Source organism: Branchiostoma lanceolatum, chromosome 10 (genome assembly GCF_035083965.1).
Source record: "Branchiostoma lanceolatum isolate klBraLanc5 chromosome 10, klBraLanc5.hap2, whole genome shotgun sequence".
In the NCBI taxonomy this organism is placed as follows: Eukaryota; Metazoa; Chordata; class Leptocardii; order Amphioxiformes; family Branchiostomatidae; genus Branchiostoma; species Branchiostoma lanceolatum.
The window spans coordinates 19,455,545-19,471,907 of record NC_089731.1 but is presented as its reverse complement, the minus strand read 5'-3'; the positions used below and the strand labels follow the sequence as shown (position 1 = coordinate 19,471,907).

The following is a 16,363-nucleotide window of genomic DNA, read 5'->3' as shown; positions in this document are numbered from 1 at the left end:
ATTGCATTAATTACTGACTGTAGATAATTCCGCATATTACAGTTTTCAAATTGCATGTAAAATATATGCCAATATGTTAATTTACATGAAACAGGAAAAAATATTCGTAGCACACATATGCCATTGGTTCAATTCCGGACTTTCAAGTCCGAACCTGAACCTAAACCTCTGGACTCGAGTCCGAACCTAAACCTAAACTCGGGTTCAGGTACGCACCACTATTCTCTACCTCAATAACTTGTAAGATAAAGATGCTAACACTGTGGAAATTGTTTTACCTCAGAGAGCTGTTCATTTTTGGTAAAATATTATCACCAGGGAAAATATGGGGAAAAATACCCTAACTTTGAAAACCGCTGGGATGGCGCAGGGATTAGAGTAGGATTAGAGCGCCATTTTTATTTCTTAACCAAAAATGTATACTCTTGAATCATCCACTCAAACATAGGGGTGTCACATTTTTTTCCATGTTTTCTTCGATGCCTTTCTTCACTTTGAGTCTTGAAAAACGAGTTTTTAATGAGATCACCGTATGCCACAGGCACCGACATCAATTCTTCGCGAGTATAACAATAGCAACAAACAAAAGAGTGTGAATGTCCAACGATATAGAGGGTCCCCCCGCCTGCAGTAACAAAGAAAAACAAAGATATTATGCAGACCTCTCGTATTTTTTCCCAATTTCTCGGCATTAAGTTTGTCTTTTTTTTAAAAAGAGGACAGCCTCTGTGTGAGTTCAGGACGTCCAAAGCGACATAAGGCCGTCATTTGACGGGAAGACGGCCCTCTGGCGGAAACACTGTTACAGATTATACCGGCAAATAAAAGCCGCTGCAATTCCAACTATAGTCAGAAAAACATGTAATTTTCTTACATGAATCAAGGAGGTTCCCCCATCTCGAGCTTCTGTTAACATTTTCGATGCAGCCTTGCCTATTTTACTATTCCACATTGTTTTCAATTTCAGGCAGAAATTATCGTTATATAATCGGGTCTCCTAATTTTCATATAGGTCACGTATTTCAAATCAGTAACTTTGAAAAAGCATGTGACGAAAAATGAAAGTTTGTACAATCCCAAATAATGCATAAAAATTTATGAACTTCAAGTAGTGGGGAATGAGAGCACTAAGTAGCTGCGCTCAAGTCGGAGAAGTAACATTTCAACTCGAATGTTTTACAAAACTTCGGTAAACAAACCGGTGTGTGGCAGCATGTGCGTTTTGAACATGCGAAAATTGAGGTGTTTCTTCTCACAGAGCTTAGTTGTAGAAAGAATTTTTTGCACAAGGGTGATTTTGGAACAGTCAATTTATGCATGGGGAAGAGTATGGGCGAAACATGCTGTATTTGCTCAGGAGCAAATGACGGCCTTTCAAGTTAGTTCCTATGTTTTACCATCCTTCTACTCAAGGTTTTAGCTGTTTACTCCTTTGTTTCACCACTGAGAGAAACTGTTGCTGCCTGGAGAGAAACTGTACTACGTAATTTTCTGGACCAGACAATGCATTCTGGGACCGAAATGTCAAAGGTCACCGGGAGTTCTGGGAAGTGTAAATAAGGTGAATAGACCTTTCTCACGCGGCGGACATGATAGAATGAAAACGAGGCCCTTGTGGCAAACATTAGGCCGATCGTAACTGTCAATCACAATTATCAGTTTAGCCAATGATTACCTGATAATTAGAGAATCGACCAATGAGGAAGTGGCTGCATGACCGTTAAATATTTGCATTTCTATGTTTTTATTTTGCATTTCGATGTTTTGACAGAGGAGGGCAGAGACAATGGGATCGGTCAACGAAACTCTAAATTGCTGCATCTTTTTTTGTACATTACATTAGTTGTAATATTGATACAGTAGAATCCGCTTAACTGCACCACCCATTTGTCAGCGGTTTTGGTGCAATTATCCGGCTGGTGCAATTATGCGAAATTCCCAGCTGGACCGCACCGCCATGTTTTTTTCGAGACTTAAACTTGACCTTAGTAGCTAATGTAAAGTTCTTCTGTAACAGTTCTTGCACTACCATACCTCATAGAACCAGCAAAATATTGAGTTCACAGTTCCAGTTTGATCAGTGACGGATCATTCTCCTTATAGCAGAGCCGAACCCGCGTACACCTCGTTCCGGCGAATGCAGGAAGTTTCTACGACGCGGATTCAGCTCTGCCATCACGTCAGCACCGCACCATCAAAAGCGATTGCTATGTCCACCTACGCGTCTATAGCCATTGCCGAGTCGCTGTTTGGTTTCCGACTGAATGTGACGTAAAGACGCCGGTCTTTTATCATTGCAGCAGTATGTGACAATAGCGATGCCGCGATGCGAAATCAAATTCCCGTGAACTTGAATGCATTTACATTAATTAGACAGTGTACAGGTAGAGACCAATCTTTATTGAGTACAGCATGCTGCCTGCCAAAGCGTAATGTCGCCTTTGGTAGGCGTGCGCGTCTTAATACCGACCCACCCCGTGACCCGCCCGGGACCTCCCATATGATTCCTATCAACATAACTGTCAATGGAGACCGCCGTCTTTTCTTACTAAAACAGCCTAAACATATTGGCGGTATTGCGCCTTTACACCGGCAGGTATCGGCTCATTTGTACGACGTTTGCAGATTTTTAGAGCACCTTTTTAGTTAACTTGTCGAGGATTTAAAAAAAATTTGGTGCAGTTATCCGGCATTGGTGACCATGCGCGGTGCAGATATGCAGTGAATGGGAACCGGTTTGGGATTCGGTGCAATTAAATGGAGTGTGCGTTTATCCGAGGTGCAATTAAGTGGCTTCGTCTGTACTTTGATATCATATTTTAAAACTTAATGTGATTTAGGAGGAAAACTAAATCTGTAAATTATTTTTGCTTCTTTGCCTCATTGGCCTCGTCTTCATTCTATCATGTCCACCGCGTGAGAAAGGTGTATTGATAATTCCCTGGCACCATGCTGAGGAGCTGCCTACGTGACCAGTTCGGGAACGTTCCATGATCCCAGGATGTCATGTTAATCTGTTCCAGACCGCTTGTCTTGACGTGCATGCATACATGTGTAGACTGGGGCTGGCAATTCTATGAGTTAGAGTACATTGTTAGAGGGGAAACCTTGAAATACACGATATCAAAACGTCCTAGAATTATAACAGATGATTTTCCTGAAATTAATCTCCTCAACATAACGGTCTTGATGTGTTTATAACTTCGCAGATCGCAGAGTAACAAGTCAGGACCTCTAGTGTTACATCAAGAAACTTGTAAGCCGTTGGTTACGAGACTTTCCAAAACCCTGATCTTTGGACACTAGAACTTGCTAGTAGTTTTAACTTATTCTCATGTACCCAGTACAGAAAGTTTGTTGCTGTCTGGAACTGAATGAAAGGAGGCGGAAGTTTATGTCTAGACAGTTGAGCTGAGATGGACTTTTCTCTCTCCTGTGCCGATTCTTATTTTGTATTACAAACTGACAAATAAAGGGATCCTACCAAAGCTGTCCGTGCCTGCGCCACGCCCGGGCGCATTGCTACCTGGTGTTTCCAACATTACTTGGAAGTTAAGTTTTAGCGTCATCGTCGATGCGGTTTGACCGGGTTCAACACACAGACGCCGCACGGAATATTATATGCATGTCCTTTCCGGGCCGAATATCTACCTGGTTTTAGACTGAAACTTACTTGAAGAGAAATATTCTTACCTTCCTGGCTACTACTGCCTGATGATACTCGGCACAAAAGAAGGAATACGACGCAAAATAGTCCAGCTAGAGTGGACGATTCTTGTCTTGCCGCCATCTTTGCCAGCGTTCTTTTTTTTGTCGTCTGCATATACCCTGTTAGGGACGTGCGGCTATTCTAGTTTACATCGATCACCCCTCTAATATTCATTTCTTGTGTGCTAGATTTATGAAATAAACATTTGTAACTGACATACTTCATTCATCTTAGTAATCCGATGTAATTTTGTCATCTTAGAAAATCTGAATGTTCTTTCTTATATCTTTTTATGAATACTTTTTCTTATATTTTGTTCTACAGATCGGAGCCATGATGAATATTGTAAAAGCCACAAACGCAGCCAGTGTGTTTGCCCTGATTGGTCAATATCTAAGGCAAAACATCTGTCTTGTCGTGGTTTCTTACAGAAAGTAATTTTTTAAAGTAAAAATCTAGACACTGTAGATTTATCTCATCTTTGGGATAAACTCGGTGGATTTGGAACATTTTTGCTGGTGATTAGGATAAAAGCTGTTCTAATTGGCGCGTGCGCAGATGTGTCTGTGCTGTGCTGTCGGGGCTGCTGGTCTGTGAGCGCAGGGGCACCGCACCCAAAATCAGCCTGACCTGCAGAACAGCAGAACAACCCACAAATTACTGCATTTTCTCCAGGAGATTTTGGATTATTTCAGCCTAAGTGAAGATTTTAACATCTTCAGTGCATAGTGAGGTAAGTCAATTTATCAGAAAATATGAAATCGGTACGCGTTTTGTTTAACCTGCCTCTTTTTCGGCACGACGAAGTTGAAGTCTCTGTACCTGTACCGATACTGGTTTGTGTATTTAGGTAAGGGTGGGCACCCACTAATCTTTACAGAGAACATAAAGCCATCTTCCGTCCGAGATATCATTTTTACTCCACATTTGACGGTGGTACTTGCATAGATGCATGAGGCGGGTGCATTTGTGACAGTGAGGTGCATGACAGGCACTATTATGAGAAATCGATGCATGTAGGGTGGCTGCCATCTTGCCAAAACTAGCCCTGCTATTTTTCCGGCGAAAACAAGAGGATTATTGTAAGACTGTTGTTGGTCGTACTTATTCTCTGCCACCGCAGTTGGAATCGGTGATTGTAGTTTGCAAAGTTTTGTCGTATTTTTTTGTAAATTCCGATTTTGAGTGGTGTATTCGAGAGGCAAGACCAGAAGGTATTAAATAATGGGCTGGCGAACGTTTTCAAATCAAAATGGCGGCGTCTGACGTTGAAATCTGAGTTTCCATGATTTGCGTCTGCTTCTTGTTTGTCACAACCGGGAGGGTTAACAACATTTCTCGAAGAATTTTGTGTTCTTTTTAAAGCGTTTTAGATACCGTGTAGGAAGTACTGTTATGGTTGCTGTAATCCCGACAAATGTCACGTTGCTGTCTGCGCGAATTCGTGTTTAAGTTGTATGTTACACCGTTAATTAAACATATTTTGAACTTTTGCAAGGAATTTCGGCACATACATCTTGGACCTGGATAGAAATCCCGAATGGTGTTGATAGAACAACCAGGTTCTCGCTGTGATCGGAAGCAGTTTCAGTCCTTGTCTTACTCATGAGTGCAAATTTACTACCAAAACAAGCCATGACAAATTATGCACTGCTGGTGACATCCCGCCCACTATGTTGCAGCCTCAGAGCTGAAAAGATTGTTTATACCTTGACTCTTGAGGATATATCTTTGAAATGCATGGATTATTTTCAGGGTTGTACCTGAAAGCTTTATGAATCTATATAACAAAATCTTGTGCCTCTTTAGTCTTATGTTTTGTTTTCACGATTTTGGCATTGTCATATTTAGTCCGTGAGTACATGATACTGACATAAATTTACAAGCTTTGACATAAAAAAACACCCGTAGGTTGGTTTAATTGTTTTGGAGAGCAATATGATGACAAACATGTATTATTGAGATAACGTTAATGATGTGAAAAGTAATGTTATGTCAAGTCTTATTACCAGGTCATTTTTAAACTTGGTGAGTTTTTATTTATTGATGACCACCAATAGCTTGGCTTGAGTCTTTTGCAGTCTTAAGTTGCATAATTTTGGTCAGTAGGCTAGGTCACAGCATAGGGAATGTTATTCTAGCCTTGCTGTGTTTGATGTTGTAATTTGTATGCCGCAGAAAATGCAGATATGTACTTCCTGTCCAAAGCTGAAAATACCACCTGCATATGCAGCCAGGTGTACAGATAAAACTAGAGCTGTGTATTTCTAGTCCCTACCAGCAACCTATGTGGATTTTTGTCGGCTTTATGGATGTTAAACATCTATGAAATACCAAGGTAAACAACTGAAAATATGAAAAGATTTTTTTACGGCTACCATTCATAACTCAAGAAATTTAACCAGAAGGAAAAATCTAACTAATCATACTAAAATTTTCTACCATCCCACCCCAGTTCTTTACATTGGGTACAGAAATGAATTTGATTTCGATGGCGGCAATGTACAGTGTTTGAAATAACCATCTGCAATCTGTTAAAAGATTTTCAAGATTGCAGAAAAAATTTAACAACCTGTAATTTTGCTGAATGAAAAAATCAGGCTCTGGATGCAATGGTTCTGAATTTAGCAAACTAGCGGCGCTGTAAATATACTGAAAACTGCCGCGCGAACCTGACGGCGTTTCGGAGCATGCAGACATAGCCTCACACCGAGTTCTGGGTTTCCGGCTCTTTCAGTGATAACCTCAGGGATGAATCTTGAGACAGTTTCAAATTCAAATTCGTGCATTTCCGTCTTTACCTCGCTTATCTCCGCAGTCACAATCTCAGGGTCAGCGAAAGTCGGGGAAACAATTCTGAATGTTTCTGGTGTAAATATGTCGCAGCAAGCGTTTGCTGATGCGATTTCTTCAGAGACCGAACTCACGGCATGGGTGTGATGACAGAAGTGAAGAGAAGGTGGCCACTGCAAGCCCAGATGACAATGACGGAGTTTAGAACTAAGATTGCTCTAGAGCACCGCCTTGTGAGCAAGGAGAAGGTGGAATGTTTTCTCCTGCGCTGAGACAGCGGGGGAGTGACGTACAGCGTTATGGTACGTCAATGTCGCATGTCCAGAAAATTTTACCAGTGTGTATCGGGTCTAACTGAACTGCTAGACTTCTCCACTACCAGAGACACAGCTTGGTATAAAAATTAGGACAATGGTCTTTGTAGATTTGACATTGATGAAGCAAAGATAACCAGCAGAAGGGACACAGCCTGACCTCTCTCTCTCTCTCTCTGACCCCGTTCACACTCATTTTTTTCAATCGCCATTGAAGTATAATTGCGATTGAATCGATCCGATCGCGATTGATTTTTTCAGTGTGAACGCTCCTGATCGCGATTGGATCGATCCGATCGCGATTGTTTCTGAACCACCTCCGGAGGTAGTTCAATCCAATCCAATCCTATCAAATTTTGAGTGTGAATGCAACTACGATTCATTCCATCGCGATCGGCGGGGATTTCGGCTGGTTCCGGGGTGGGAGGTCATACATCCGGGTATGTAGGGTCATAGGTCGCATTGCGTGGGAAAACAAACCCAAGCCACACACCTCAGATTGCTCTCTTACAACAACAACTTTTCATCGTCAACAATGCCCAAGAAGAAGGATAAAACTCCGTCAGCAACTTCAGCTCGTGGCAGGTGGCGCGATGAGGAGACGAGGGTCCTCATCGCAATCTGGGGGAAAGAGGAGGTGCAGGCCAAAATGGGGAAATGTCTAGCCTCCACCAGGCCCTCTTACGGACGTATGAATCGTAGAATTCGGCAGAAAGAAAGGAATAATTAGCCAGTAGAGTCAGTCCACAGTGAAGATCACATTTCGGCCGTTTAGTTAGTCTGGTAGAGACTAGGAAATGTCACTGAAAGGAGACATTTACCAGATGATCGCTGATAGTATGGCGTAGCACGGGTTTGCTTCAATCGCGATCGGATCATGGCGTACTTTAATCCACTTGTCAAAAAGCGGTGTGAACGCAAAAGTTTCGCGATTGAAAAAAATGAGGGTCTCTCTCTCTCCCGAGGCCAACTTGTCTATCTTCACAGCTTGGTGGAAATTAGTCTTTTCGGTGGAAATTAGTCTTTGCTTTTCTAATTACCTGAGTTGGGCTATCAAGTGTAGAAGACAAAGGGACGTCTCTTGCACTTCAAGTTAAGACCGAGGCAAGCTTGACCAGTGTCAAATTCAACATAGCACTTCAACTCAACTGATGACTAGTACCATTGTCCCAAACTGTTAACCTGCACACAACCATACTGTACCAGTGCAGACTGACAGCTCTTGCACTCATTTCACAAGCTATACTTCAACTATTTAATCCCCACCATAATGAGGTTGCATGGCCAGCTTTTTTTAGAAGCTCTTGTTTATTGTGAATGGGGTCTCAGTCCTCCTTTTCCTTGAATGGGGTCTCAGTATAGGGCTCGAAATAGTAGGTGCATGTGATGTGCTCCTAATTTTTGACTGTGGGTGCACTGGTGCACCTAGATATTTTTGTACTCTATAGCAGTGTTCTCACCAGGATTTTTTCACAGCATAGGGGTCAGGTACCGAAGGCCAACTTTGCGAGGCGCAAGTCACTCGCGGAGTGCTAAAGACATGATACAACAGTTGGGAGTCTGGCATCTTCCCGCTCAAAATTTTGAAATTCATAACCAAATAAGACACTATTTCCTGCATTTTGAGTGAGAAATTTTGTGCTGTTAAGTTTTTCCTCTGTCACATCCTCATTCTAAAGCCAAATATGAACTTTTTATAAGATTTATGAAGGTTCTTCCCAGAAAGAAACACCCCTATGCTCATTGAAACACAGCATCGAGGGTCCAGATCACAGGGGGCCCCTATGCTGAAAAGGCCTGGCGAGAACACTGTATACAGTATAGGGTAACGGTTCTCTTGTACATTAGCATACAGAATATTCTTGAAATGTATCAGAAAAAGCAATATAACCTTTCGTTGTACTTTATTTGATGTACAAATACTACAATCAAACCTGCCTAGGTGACCACCTCTTCAACGCGACCACCCGGCCATGGCAACTGTTTTTTCTCGGTCCCGAAAATTTTCCCCATAGGCACAAGCATTAAGCGGCCTGCCGAAGGCGACCACCCGTCCAACGCGACTGCCACGAATTGGGACCGCACAGAGCCCAATCCCTGTCCATGACGACCGTTTTCTAGCATGTGATGACATCGTATTTTGCTGTCTATGACGGAAATGTTTTTTAAGACCTTGACAGACAAAAATCTATGGTATGGCATCGATTTATCAATAAAATGTATTAATAAAATGTTCACACTGTAAACATTGTAAATGATAAGGTTTGTGAATTATACTAAGGCCACAGCAAGTAAATTTTATGGATGACATCCTCCGCAGACTCCAAAATTAATGAGATAGGGCGAAGAAAAAACAAGGCGGGTAAAAAAAAAAAAGATTCCTATATTTTCAAATTGAGATCATGAATCACAAGACTTGCGGCAGCAAAATATGATATCACGACCAACAGGTCTTTTGTTCCTGTATTCAACCAATGACGTTTCATATATAATATAAGACCACCTTGATATTCAACTGTAAACATGTCATACCATCATGGGCATTCATATGCAATGGAACTCCTGGGCAGCAACTATATTCAACTGGGTATTCATATGGAACACTGTGTCAACACATGCCATCAAATGCGAGCAATTGAGCCTCAACGTTGCTGGATCATATCAAACAATTGCACAACACAGAGCCTTTGTCAGATAATGAAATTTCGATTTTGTTAGTAGTTCACTTCATTCAAGAACAGCACATTGGCTCACACGTTGTTGATAATAATGATACAGAAATTACACACTATATTACAAGTTTGGCATGAGGGCTGCACAGTGTCTTCCTGTAAGTTGCTGACGACAAGCAATCTTGTTATAACTTGCATACACAATAATTGTACATGCACTTGTACGGAGTTTTCACAATTCTTACATTTTCAAATGCCTTTTTATGGCATCTAGACCGTTTTTGCGATAGAACTGACCGTAGTTTGCTACAAATTGTATTATTTTCGGTATGTTGACCATTGCCGAAGGGTAAAAAAAAAGCCGAAAATTAATGAGCGCAGTGATGTCATCCATAAAATTTACTTGCTGTGGCCTAAAGAGGACAAAATACTTCCTAGCATCAATGTTGTTGTGCCCATCGATCTTATATAGAATACCGCAAGCTTCTGGTTCGGTTTGAACTTTTCAAGACGATTACGTGGTGCATGTCGTCAGAAAGTCAGATTTCATAGAGATTTCTATCCATATCTTGTATATACAACAAAAATTTGTGTCTTACTAAATTTATGATCGTAACTCATGCATCAGTGTTCACGCCAGCCTGAAATTTTTACCCGTCATTTCAATTTTGTTTGAGGGAAGAACATATCGATTCGGCGCGAGGCGTCGCGCCAGAGGCGTGACCATCCTAGGGGGGTCCGGGGTTTTTGGAATCTAGACCCTCTGAAACGCTATTTCCTGCATTTTGAGGGGCAAATTTCCTGGTAGAATAAGCTTAGTTTAATGACATCTCTTTCGGTGAAAAATTACACAAGGGTTTCAGGCTTAATTTTGGGGGGAGGCGTGCCGTCATCGTGGTAAGATCGTATGTTCACACACAAACTACATTTCAATGTTGTATACAATCAGCAAAGAAAATAAAATCAAGCACAACAAAACTTTATTACGTATCTACGTCCTACAAAAAATACACAGAATAAGTCGGCAAAAATAAAAATTTTCAACACTTGTCCCGTATGCTCCCTGTAATTATTGAACATAATGAGGAATTTGACACCCTACTTTGAGAAAGAACGCCATAAAGACGTCCATTTTTTTCTCCCATGTTTTCCACGGTTAATTTTTCCGGTAACTGCACTGAATGCGTCTTCAAAAGTTGTCGATTCAAGCCTTCCAACAGCTACTTCGTCCTGCGATCCTTGCGATCCCCGCCAATCCCCTAACATCTCGCAAATTCACGCTTAGCTGAAATCACGCGAGTAGCGAGACTCGCATGTCATTGGTCGTTTTTTCTTGAGGCGGCGGAGACGAGCACTGTGATTGGTGGAATAGAATATCTGGTGCCTGTTTACCATTTCTTACGGGAAGAAAGCGCATGCAACTCAGCCGCCGCGGCTTGAAACTTTAATAATGTTTTACAGATTACAGAAAGCCTGAATATTTCTTAATTTTTAGGCTTCTTTGATAACAATAACTGATGGTGAACCGAGAGGGACAAAACAGAAATGAACGTCAGCCCGATGCGACCAGCCAAAACTGTGGGGAGTGCGGCGCATGACGCCGAGTTTTCAGCGGCCACCAAATATCCACCACAGCGCTCTTTGTGTGTGGCTGGAGTTGTCGCCAGCGGGCATTAGAAATGATCTAGATCGCCCTTGTCGGGAACTTCCGGTGATCCTCTGGAGTTTTTTGCAAAATTCTAAACTCTGTCTTACTATCTTTACAGAGTTGGGGTTTTGTGCGTGTGAGAAATTTGCGTGTGAAAAATTTGCGCGTGAAAAATTTGCGCGTGAAAAAATAAAGTTCAAGAAATGTGTCAGAAAATGTGCTCTACAAAATTCTTAGTCAGAAAAATGCTACCCCATGATATGATTTTGTATCTGTTTCCTGAATTTTGTGTTCGAATTTTAGGTCCCTTGGGAATATCTAAGCTGACTCCCAAGGGATTTAAAACCTTTTTGGAGGTTTTAAGCTTAAAACTTGAAATAAGATGACCCACAATGGAATTAAGTATCTTATTGTTGCATTCTACAGTTCAAAATGTTGTTCTTTCAATCTTCAAATGATTTTTAAGTGATTTCCAAATGTTAAGTTTTCACGCGCAAAAAAGTTTGAAATTTGCGCGTGACAGAGTCTGCTTGAGAAAAGATGAAATAAGGCTAAGAGAATGGAGAAAAGCTTCAAATAGTTATATTTTGCGATACAAAACCTTATATAAGTAAGTTGACTATGTATTTCTTTAAGATTTAAGTGATTTTCAAATGTTTAGGTTTCAAGCCCCCAAAAGTTTAACTATTCCCAAGGGACCTATTCCCAAGGGACTAAAAAATCAAAAGTTTTCAAACCATAAATTCAGGTGTCAAAATTGTATCACGGGATCACATTTTCTTGTGTGAGAAAATTTTACTGCACATTTTCTGACACATTTTAAAGAAATTTATTTTTTCACGCGCAAATTCTTCACGCGCAAATTTCCACGCGCAAATTTTTCACGCGCAGAAAACCCGTTCCCTCTTTACACACCGATTTTTGTCCATTAAAAATGACGGGTTGGGCAAAAATTTTGTCCGTCATGAGCGACAAAACCCCGTCAAATGACGGGAGGATGGGCGCTGGCGAGAACACTGTCATGCATCTATAAACTGTTGCCATTTTTACGAGTTTTTAGCTTACGATGTCCATTGATAACATGTGTAGCACGGTCGAACCAAACGCAAGAATAATGAGACATCACACCGGTAGAGACGTGTTTTTATTTGTTAAAATTTGTTATCTGAGAAATTAAACATTCTTCGAAGAAACTTGACAAAAGAACACAAAGGCATAAGCTGCCACCTTTGACGGCTGTGAACCTACAGGCACCTCTCTTTATGGCAGTGCCGACGTTCGCCCGGTCAGCGAAAATACAAGATTGCCCTATGCTGTGATTTGCCACAATTTGCTGTCATTTGCGGCCCAAAATCTATAGCTTGAATTCTTTTTTGCCATGTGCCCGCAGGTCATATGGTATATATAAAATCACCTGAAGTACCAGCCCGACCGTGGGTAGGATCGCTAGGAGGGCGATCCGACCCGCCGGAGACACATTTCAATGCGGAATGCGCCAGAAGTTGACCTGTACCTTAACTACTTGTTCGGAAAATGCTAGATTTTCAATAAGGACAAAGGCATGTTTGAACTGGTAAAAACATAATACAGTAGAAACCGCTTATTTGCAATGCCTATTTGTCAGCACAATTTTCCTGATTACCCGGCTTTGCTGATAATGAGGTATTAGCTCAAACTGACCCGATTGAAATTTGAATCTACGGGACAGTAAATCGAACGCAATGACACAAAAAATACAAACACGGCCATATTTAACCATTAATAACAGTGAACTTTATTTAGATCAGTACATTTACTTGTAACATTTATGATTTGTAACAATAGCGTTGTTGTGGGTCCGATTTCCCAACTGTCCTTGCTTGGATTTCCCAACGTAGATCGTTTTTTTCTACCGACTCGATGCACTTAATATTTGAGCTATCGACTCTAACTCTTCTCGGACAAAACAAAGAAATAAACACTGCTTTCTGCGCACAACACAAGCTACAGATAAATGTACAATTGTCAACCTATAGATATTCTTTCACTACAGAATTAAAACAAAAATAAAGTTGGGTACAATACATGTACACGCTTGTAGACATGAAAATCGTCGGAAACACATAGACAAAGGATCACCTTGTTGTCTTCATTTTCACAAAAAGTAGCTACCACATGGAAATGATCATAACTCATGCAACAATAAACTGTTGATTGCCATGTCTACGAGATTTTAGCTTATGATGTCCATAGATAACATGGAAATTTTGCAACATTCGACGAGCATATTTCACAAAATTGTTCTCGGTAAAAAAAGATGGCGAACGGCGTGGGTGGCTGTATCCCATCATTTAATGCGGTAGGTCAGTAGCTGCATATTCACTTCCTGGTTTAGACACATGGCGATAACAAACGTGTCGCACGGTCGAAACAAACGCAAGAATAATGAGGGAGAACACAGGTAGAGACATGTTTTTATTGAGTAAAAATTTGTTGTCTGAGAAATTAAATGTTCTTTGAAGAAACATGACAAAAATACACAAAGGCATAAGCTGCCGCCTTTGACGGCTGTGAACCTACACGCGCCTCTCTGTATGCAGTGCCGACGTGCGGCCGATCTGCCGAGCCGCTCTTTCAACGTAAACTTCACAAGAAACCGCTGTCCTTCGCGACTCAAAACTGCCGTTGTTGGTTTTTTCCAGCCGTTTTTGGTGATTTCTTTGGCATATTTTCGGTTCAATATGTGCTGCAACTTGACAATTTTTTTGCCGATTAGCCGATTTTTTTGATCTTAGGCTTTGCGTATATTTTGATAAACAATGGGAAACGGTTTGGGATTTCACAATCCTTTGCAGTTCGCCGGTTTTTGCAACAAAGCGTATTGCAGTTAACTGGTTTCTACTGTATTTGATTGTGCTAGGTATTATTTTTATGAAAACACAGATGAAAATTTGACACCAGCCATGCAAATGTGTTTTCTGTGCTTTAGAGTTGCTTTAGAGCACTGCCATTGTAATTTCATAGTAATTTTATCTGTCAAAGTGGCCATCCCGAGTCATGTCCAGTACTGTGTACCAGTACACAGCTCTATTCATAAAGCTACCTACACCTCCAATATGACGTCTCTAGCAGCATGCACCTTTACAGAAATATGAAATGTCTGCATAAATTATGCAGATGAGGTCCGAAATAACATAATGAACATTCAGGTGTATTCACCTTTCCTAAAGGTACCTACACCTCAAATCTGACCTCCATAGCATTTAGCATAAGGGAAATAGAAGATAAGTTTCTGTATAAAATATGCAAATGAGGTCCTCATTAGCATGATCCACATTCCGTTATTTTCACCTATCCTGAAGCAACCTACACCTCCAATATGACATCTATGGCATATGCCGTAATGGAAATATGAAGTCTCTGCATAAATTATGCAAACGGGGCCTTCACTAGCATGACACACAACCTGTTGTATTCACCTTTCCTGAAGCTACCTACACCTCCAATATGACATCTGTAGCATAAGCCGTAAGGAAAATATGAAATTGCTGCATAAATTATATAAATTAGGTCCTCATCATAATGCACATTCAGGTACATTCACCTTTCCTGAAGCTACCTACACCTCTAACATGACATCCGTAGCATTAAGCGTAAAGCAAACATAAGTTTCTGCATAGAATATGCAAATGAGCTCTTCATTAGCATAAGGTATGTTTCGTTGTATTCAACTTTACCCAAAATACCCATACCTCCAATTTGACGTCCGCAGCATTTATTGTAATGGAAAATAACTTTCTGTATAAATTATACAAATGAGATCCTCATTAGCATAATGCACATGCCTTTGTATTCACCTTTCCTACAGCTACATACACCTCCAATATGACATCTGTAGCATGTACCCAAAGGGAATATAAAATTTCGGCATACTTTATGCCAATAAGGTCATCATTAGCATAATACACAATCAGGTGTATTCACCTTTCATAAAGCTACCTATACCTGCAATAGGACATCCTTATATATAAGTTCCTTCCTTATAGAGCATCCCACATCTGCTTGTTTTTTTCCAAGGCCATGCATCATTATGTAGTCACACTGCGTACAGCTGAGTGACAAGCCAATTTATACCAGCAACTACGTTTCAGGCCTCCCAGCTACTACACCCACAACAACTAAGCACCCCTTCACCCATGAAACTCCCTATGGGCCGTACCCGGAAATATGAGCCGTACCCGGTAAAAAGATGGGCCGTACCAGGTAAAAATATGGGCCGTACCCGGTAAAAATATGGGCCGTACCCGGTAAAACTATGGGCCGTACCCAGTAAAAATATGCATATGAGCACTACAGACAGCATCTCGCCACGGCTTGTGTGAGTGTTCTCGAATTTGGGGGGGATTTGTACAACGCCACTGGGCAGAGAGGTGGCCAGGAATGTTTGCCAGAGCATAGGCTATGTGTGATTGTGTATCGTTGCGGTACAGGGTATCTAGACGCAAGGTACGGCCCGTTTTTCCGGGTACGGCCCATACTTTTACTGGGTACGGCCCATATTTTTACTGGGTACGGCCCATAGTTTTACCGGGTACGGCCCATATTTTTACCGGGTACGGCCCATATTTCCGTGTGTGGCCCATAGGGAATTTCATGGGGGTGCCCTTGAACTTATCCATGACCCCTCTATACTACACCGCTAACACATCCCAGCTGGTATACATACTGATCATACAATATAACACATTTTAAAACTTTTCTCATTAATTATGCAAAGTACTTCGCCCAAAAATCTAATCATTTTTAGATTTCCCACATGGCCACCAACACACCAAAAACGACAACAATCCATCCAGGCGTTCTCGACTTATCGTGTTCACTAACAGACACACAGACAAGCATTAAAACGTAGCCTTCTTGACGAAGGCAATAATAATAAGGTATGACATAACGCCCGGTATTAGACTGCCCGGGCGGGCGCATGCATGTTTGGACATTTATACCTGCCAGACAGGACGTACACTTTCTTCTGTGGGCCCACATAGAAAAACGTTTGTCTACTTGCAAAGCAAGGGGCCAGTTTCTGGCCTGAGCACGTAGGCAGTAGGCAGGACTTGCAAATGTTACAATGTAATTTGATATTTGACAATTTAAACGATGTGCTAAAACAATGTTTAGTTTACCTTGAACGTTTACGTATTGTAATGAACATGAGTCATTAAAAATGCCTTGCTTCCCTAATACGAGA

General features: G+C 41.2%; 2 protein-coding genes across 5 annotated transcripts in view; one reads left to right on the top strand and one right to left on the bottom strand.

Moving 5' to 3' along the window:
* LOC136443966 (procollagen-lysine,2-oxoglutarate 5-dioxygenase 1-like) overlaps nucleotides 1-3,829 on the bottom strand; it is a 44,484-nt gene extending 40,655 nt beyond the window's left edge. For all 4 annotated transcript variants that reach the window (XM_066441351.1, XM_066441353.1, XM_066441352.1 and 1 more), the window contains exon 1: nucleotides 3,694-3,829. In XM_066441351.1, coding sequence (XP_066297448.1) covers nucleotides 3,694-3,823 — 130 coding nt within the window. In that variant the 5' untranslated portion in view covers nucleotides 3,824-3,829. The remainder of the gene's footprint in view (nucleotides 1-3,693) is intronic.
* Nucleotides 3,830-4,279: 450 nt separating this feature from the next.
* Nucleotides 4,280-16,363, top strand: part of LOC136443967 (guanine nucleotide-binding protein subunit beta-1) — a 30,587-nt gene continuing 18,503 nt past the window's right edge. The window contains exon 1 of the mRNA XM_066441356.1: nucleotides 4,280-4,442. The gene's annotated coding sequence lies outside the window, so the exon portion shown is untranslated. The remainder of the gene's footprint in view (nucleotides 4,443-16,363) is intronic.